Source organism: Helianthus annuus, chromosome 11 (genome assembly GCF_002127325.2).
Source record: "Helianthus annuus cultivar XRQ/B chromosome 11, HanXRQr2.0-SUNRISE, whole genome shotgun sequence".
Classification (NCBI taxonomy): domain Eukaryota; kingdom Viridiplantae; phylum Streptophyta; class Magnoliopsida; order Asterales; family Asteraceae; genus Helianthus; species Helianthus annuus.
The window spans coordinates 1,393,814-1,400,318 of record NC_035443.2 but is presented as its reverse complement, the minus strand read 5'-3'; the positions used below and the strand labels follow the sequence as shown (position 1 = coordinate 1,400,318).

Below are 6,505 nucleotides of genomic sequence, written 5' to 3'. Positions count from 1 at the left end.
AATAACTAGTGGTTTTCATTTGAACCTTCCCCTATATTTATATATATATATTTATATATTTATATATATATATAATACTGAATAATGAAATTACTAAGATATGAAACGTTTTAAATAATACAGTAGCTGTCAAAAAAAGTTTCACCATACAATATCCTTACAACTTAGAATTATATGCCTTACAAACCGGCATGAATTCTTTTAAATGGATAAGTGGTACCGATCCTAATATTCTATAGCAACAATCTGTTGCCAAAATAAATTTCATTATTATTTTAATCATGCATAAAATATCTTGAATCTAGTGGTTAGTTATTTGGTTTCTCTCCTTGAAGTCCCAAGTTTAACTCCTATTAGCATCACTTTGAATGACATTGGTGGTGGCAATGAAGTTTAGAATTAGGCCTCTCTGGAGGTCGCCAGTTTGAAACCGAGCCGAAACGGGTTTTACCACAGTGGGCCTTCGGGCGAGCGAGTTTTACTCGGAACTTGCGGCTTGGTGGCTCAGGTATGCATCTAACTTTGACACCGTTATAGTGGAGTAGATACATTTTCTAGTGGGAGTTGAGCTTGGGACCTCTTCTAAAGGGGGAAACTATCCGGACACCCACTGCGCCTAAATCCACACTTTTGCAAACCTAGACGCCTCGTATAGACCTATACGAGGCGTCCATGCACTGAATTCGATGGGTGTACAGAGGGTGTCAGGCACGTTGTTTAAGGAACCCTATACGCAGGGTATGGGGCTATACGAGGCGTCTCTGTTTGGTATTTTTTTTTGGCTGAAATGAGGGGTGTTTTGGTGGGTTTTGGGTTGGTTTTTTGGATGGTTTTTGAAGATGTGTTTTTTTGATGAAATTTTTTTAGGTTTTAAAAAAAGTTTTTTTTTCTTTTTTACACTATAAAAAGTTGTTGTTTTTTAAAAATTAACTATTTGCCTTTAAAAATCGTTTTTTTTTTATTTTTAAAAAAGTTTTGTTTTTTTTTTGTTTTTTACACTATAAAAAGTTTAAAAAAATTTTTTGTTTCAGCGTCGATTAAATCAACTATTTTAAAAATCGGCTCTTTAAATATATTATATTGTTTTTAACATTTTACTTTTTTAAATATTATTCTTTCGATTAAAATTTTATTTCTTTCAAATATTGTTTCCGTATTATATTCAGGGGTTATATTGTTTCCGTATTATCTAAATTTAAGAGAACAATCATTGAGTAACCGAATAACTGAAAACAAACATAAATATGACATATATAAGATAACTGTTTACATCCATAACAAAAATATAGAAGATAAGTTTGTACATCCACAATAACAATAAAAACAACAACAGGTCTATGCATCCAAATCCGAATCTGAATCCTGATGCTGCTGCTGCGGCTGGTGCTGCTGCTGCGGCTGCTGCTGCTGATGTGGTGCTCGAACCGGTGGAAGCGGTATCGGGGGTAATCCCTCTCTCTCTCGTCTATCCTGCTCCGCCCGTACCAACCAACCTACCAAATCGTCGAGCCTGTCAAGCCTGGCTCGTACATCCGGATGTAGCGCAGCTCCTGGGGCACCACCTCGAATAACGTGACGTGGAAACTGAGGTGCCCCGGCAGGTGGCGGTGGCTGTGGCGCCGCTGCACCGTCTAGATCCTCCGGAGGGTCCTCCACGGGCACTACATCAGCAGGATCTGCAGGAGGATGAACGTCCTCGAAATGCTCTGGTAGGGCCTCCTCTCTCCATACGCCCCCCTCGCGGTTTTTAAACCGCGGGCCAACCGGGAACCTCTTGATAACCCTCATCCCCCATAGCGACTGCATACCCATCCGCGTCGGCATGATGGCCGGCGTCCGTAGATGTGGGTCCTGATGTGGTACGAGGCCCAATGAACGGGCAATGACGGTCACGTACGCCCCGCCATACAAAAATCCGCGCTCCTGCCGGTGATGGCCGGAGGCGAAGTACTGGGCTAGACCGTGTGCTAGCGCGCACGGCCTCCTATACAACAAACAATATAGGAAAAAAAGATCTGTGGTCGTACACCACTCACGGCTGTAGCCGCGCGCTGATATAGAAGTGGCGAGCAAATGGTGCAGATACCTGCAGATAGTGTTAGCGAAATACAAAAACAGAGATTAATAAACAGTGCATATAATCACAATAATTGCAATAATAAACGTACATACCTGTATAGTGGGTCGCTAACAAACGACACCCTCCCCTTCGACTTGTCATGCTCCCAATGATCCGCCCCCGCAATCACCTGCCAAAACCCAACAAGAGTGGGTTTTTCAACCACCACTAGCCCCGCTGTGTAGATCTCAGTCTCGATCTCCTCCTGCATGTATAAACCACAGCGCACCGCAAACTCTGCTAGCGTCATCGAACGCTGAACGCCAGCAAGCCTGAAAGAAACCTCAGGCGGAGGGGGAGCACCTGGGTACGGAATCATAAATAAAACAATATAATAATAAATAATAAATAATAAATAATAATAATAATATTAATAACAATAACAATAATTAATAATAATAATAATAATATAAAGAAATAAATAAATAAATAAATAAATAATATTAATAAATAAATAAATAAATATCAATAACATTCACCTGGGTACGGAATCGGCACTGGCTCCCCAGGAGGGCGAAATGTGAATGACGAAATGAACTCGACCAGCAGCTCCCTGTAGGTCGGCGTGTGCGCCAAATCAAAAAGACGATGCCACGGCGAATCGATAGGTATAAACCGACGCACTCTCGGCGTCTCAGCAATCTCCTCCATCGCATCCCAGTCGATCGATGCATGCGATCCAACGTGCATCCTCCTAAGCTTCTGGCAATGACGGGCGGCGTCAGTGCCGTCGGGAAACTCTAGATAGGGATGCCCCTGCAACGTATCCACAGGCGGTCGCTGTCTCCGTCGTGGACCCTGCTGAACCGGCTCTATGTGAATGTCATCGCCCGGCATCAGATCGTCCTCCATAATAAATACTGTATACGTATACAATAATAATAATATTAATAAATAATAAATAATAATAATAAATAATAATATTAATAACAATAACAATAATTAATAATAATAAATAATAAATAATAAATAATAATATTAATAACAATAACAATAATTAATAATAATAATAATATAAATAAATAAATAATAAATAATAAATAATAATATTAATAACAATAACAATAATTAATAATAATAAATAATAAATAATAAATAATAATATTAATAACAATAACAATAATTAATAATAATAATAATATAAATAAATAAATAATAAATAATAAATAATAATATTAATAACAATAACAATAATTAATAATAATAATAATATAAATAAATAAATAAATAAATAAATAAATAAATAATAATAATATTAATAATAATGTTTTTAATAATAATAATTAATAAATAATAATAATAATAATAATATTTAATAATATAATTAATAAATAATAATAATATTTAATAATAATTAATAAATAATAATAATATAATTAATAAAAAAAAAAAAAAAAAAAAACAGACCCTCGTATAGCCCTCGTATAGGGCTATACTCAGCGTCCTGTTCCACAAGTTCTTCATCATCATCAACATCAAACCCCCAAAACCCAACCAAATTCAACTTTTAGGGCAAACCTACGGTCTAAAGGCATAAACGAGACAAAAATACTTAACTACGGGATGAAATACGTACCGGTGATGCTTCGATTCTTCAAAAATACGGTTGAAATACGTACGAGGCGTATAGATCAGAATGCACCGTATATGTGTGTGTTTTTGTTTGTGTGTGTGATCTGTGTCGTCTAGGCCCCCCCCCTGTGTTATACGAAGCCTAGACGCCTCGTATAGACCTATACGAGGCGTCTATGCTTTTTGCTAAATGACATTTTTGCCCCTGTTTTACCCTTAGTATAGCCTTTTATCAGGGGCAAAATGGTAATTAACCATTCCAAAAAGATATTTCTGGAATGGTTAATTACCATTTTGCCCCTGAAAAAAGGCTATACTAAGGGGTAAACAGGGGCATAATGGTAATTTAATAATACATTTTATTAATTAAAAAAAGAAATGGGAAAAAGTAACCGCCTCAACTGTACTCCTCGTACAGGTCTGTACGAGTCGTACAATTTTGAAATTACCTTTTAGCCCCTGCTAAGTGGCTATACTGGGGGCATATCAGGGGTAAAATAGTAATTAACTAAAAAGATTTTCAAAATTCAAATTCAAAATTCAAATTTAAACCGCTCAAAGAGACGCCCCGTACAGGTCTGTACGAAGCGTCTACTTTCAAAAAATTCAAATTTTGAATTTCAGAAATTCAAAAATTGAATTTTCAAAATCCCGCTCAAATAGACGCCCCGTACAGGTCTGTACGAGGCGTCTGGTTGGAGTAAAATTACCTTTGAACCCCTGGAATAAGCCTATACTGGGGGCCTATCAGGGGCTAAATGGTCTTTTGTGCAATATTATACGAGGGGTCTAGTCCTATACGAAGCGTATAGTTTTTTTTTGTAGAAAAATTTAAAAAAATACTATTAATTCCAAAAAAATATTATTAATTACAAAAAAAATACTATTAATTACAAAGTTACACTATTAATTCCAAAAAAAATACTATTAATTACAAAAAAAATACTAATAATTACAAAAAAATACTAATAATTACAAAAAAATTCTATTAATTACAAAAAAATACTAATAATTACAAAAAAATTCTATTAATTCCAAAAAAATACTATTAATTACAAAAATCATTCTTCCGTGTAACTATCTATGTAATTAAGACTGGGGTTTGATCTTGGTCGAGGATTCATTATCGATGTATACCATTCTAGACGTGGCAAGTACATATCTTCCCATTGTTCTGTGTGGGGTCTTCGGTGGGTCAACCATAGCCCGTGTGCTGGTGGCATAGGATAATCCCCTTCCAGCTTAACATGTATGAAGTGGTTCTCGTTAACATGTGTAAGCGTTATGAATAATGGTTGTTGATTAGCCGGAGGACTTAGTATTGGGAAGTAAGTGGAACTCGCACCCATGGTTGTCGTTAACAGGTGCACCCCGATACCGTACGTTTGTGCAATAAGAAGTCCTGCAAAGGGGAAGTCCATCCAGTGATTCTCCCCACAACCGGCCACTGAATCCCAAATTAGGCCCTGACGATGCGTGTAAAAATAACCTGCAGCCCATGCTTCAAATATTGGGAACCAGATCGATTCGTTCTGATCCATTTCTTGGACAAGGTCCCTTCTAATACGCCCCCATGAACTCTGATCCATCCCTAAGCCCACAGCCACAGACCGAAACCCACAATGACCGTCCGGCATCACATCTCGTATGCGCGAGACGTACGGATGGAACACTGCGGAATGTCAGACTTAAACCGTTCGATGATTCCCACGTACTCGTCCCCAATGATTAAAGGAAAACCGTGATCATCTCGTGTCTCTTTCTTCTTAGAACTCTTTGAACGGCTTAGGGTCGCTTTGGGTTTTTGGGACCTTATAACCGACTGTTGTGAGGCTTGAGACGGAACGTACGAGCTGTGGCGAGGTTTATCGTACTTACTTTGTCGTGAACCTTCAAAGCACGTGTTTGCATCACCGAAGGAGCTTCTCCTCAATTCTTCATCTATACGAGAGGCCTCGTCCAACCTTTCTTGTACCTGCTTTGTTGTTGGTCGGCCACGAGTATTTTGTTGGACAACCGGTGGTTTCTTGGTAGATTTCGTTGGAGTCAACACCGCTTTAATCTTTGAAAGCAGGCTTTTTTGCTGAGCTGGAGGGTGCGACTGTAATTGTTGTCTAACAACATCTAGCTCTTCGACCACGTCAAGGGAGTCGTCTATCAATTTACAACTTTGGAAGTTAAGTTTCCGCCAGAAGACGTCTATGTCTTCGAGTTGAATCGGACGCTCTGCACGGTTAAAAACAATATTGTTTAGGTAAAATGAAGGAAAGGAAATATATCACACAAGTGTTGTACGACGTTCAACAATTATTACCTTCACGCATGTACTTTTCTATCCTACAAGCACAGGGCAACCCACAGCTGTGCCACATTTGGCAACCACATGATGAATTAAAGCGCTCCAAGACATCTAGCCTCCTAATTGCCTCTCCATGCAACAAGTCAAGGGCTTTGTGGGATACTTTTCCAAGTAGGTGTTGAAACATCGGGTGTTTGTGGTGTTTCATTGTTTTTTCGATGCTTTCTCGAAAAGTCTTCCTTATTTCACCGAACTGTGTCTCAACTATATCCCGGACACAACCAACTATACGGTCCAGCGAGCTCCTATCTTCGACGTATCTCTTTAAGTTGGCATGTTGGCTCTCAACTCTGTTTGTAGTACGATTACCAAAGTTGCGCCTCTTATCAGTCCACGCAAAGACAAACATCTCCTTATAGTCTTTTAGCCAGTTATCGTACACGTATTTGAAGACTCCTAAAAAGTAAAAATAATTTAATAAAATTTGCATAGGTGAGTCGTATGTTATTAATAAT

General features: G+C 38.1%; 3 protein-coding genes across 3 annotated transcripts; all 3 read right to left on the bottom strand.

The window, feature by feature from the left end:
- Positions 1-1,080: 1,080 nt before the first annotated feature.
- Positions 1,081-2,996, bottom strand: LOC118483839. The gene is made up of 3 exons (XM_035979474.1): positions 2,599-2,996; positions 2,173-2,422; positions 1,081-2,086 (listed from the first exon to the last, which is right to left on the bottom strand). The coding sequence occupies exons 1-3, from the start codon at positions 2,969-2,971 to the stop codon at positions 1,336-1,338; spliced, it is 1,374 nt and encodes a 457-aa protein (XP_035835367.1). The 5' UTR covers positions 2,972-2,996; the 3' UTR covers positions 1,081-1,335.
- Positions 2,997-4,703: 1,707 nt separating this feature from the next.
- On the bottom strand, positions 4,704-6,191 carry LOC110889122. The gene is made up of 2 exons (XM_022136630.2): positions 6,006-6,191; positions 4,704-5,917 (listed from the first exon to the last, which is right to left on the bottom strand). The coding sequence occupies exons 1-2, from the start codon at positions 6,175-6,177 to the stop codon at positions 5,328-5,330; spliced, it is 762 nt and encodes a 253-aa protein (XP_021992322.1). The 5' UTR covers positions 6,178-6,191; the 3' UTR covers positions 4,704-5,327.
- Positions 4,753-5,328, bottom strand: LOC110891571. The gene has a single exon (XM_022139275.1). The coding sequence runs from the start codon at positions 5,326-5,328 to the stop codon at positions 4,753-4,755; it is 576 nt and encodes a 191-aa protein (XP_021994967.1).
- Positions 6,192-6,505: the final 314 nt, after the last annotated feature.

Bases quoted from the DNA above. Each gene is read 5' to 3' on its own strand.
- LOC118483839 (XM_035979474.1), bottom strand. From the start codon at position 2,971: ATGGAGGACGATCTGATGCCGGGCGATGACATTCACATAGAGCCGGTT. The intron at 2,423-2,598 runs GTGAATGTTATT...TTCCGTACCCAG, and splicing joins AGTGCCGATTCCGTACCCAG to GTGCTCCCCCTCCGCCTGAG. The intron at 2,087-2,172 runs GTATGTACGTTT...CACTATCTGCAG, and splicing joins GTTAGCGACCCACTATACAG to GTATCTGCACCATTTGCTCG.
- LOC110891571 (XM_022139275.1), bottom strand. From the start codon at position 5,328: ATGCCGGACGGTCATTGTGGGTTTCGGTCTGTGGCTGTGGGCTTAGGG.
- LOC110889122 (XM_022136630.2), bottom strand. From the start codon at position 6,177: ATGTTTCAACACCTACTTGGAAAAGTATCCCACAAAGCCCTTGACTTG. The intron at 5,918-6,005 runs GTAATAATTGTT...TTAACCGTGCAG, and splicing joins AGAAAAGTACATGCGTGAAG to AGCGTCCGATTCAACTCGAA.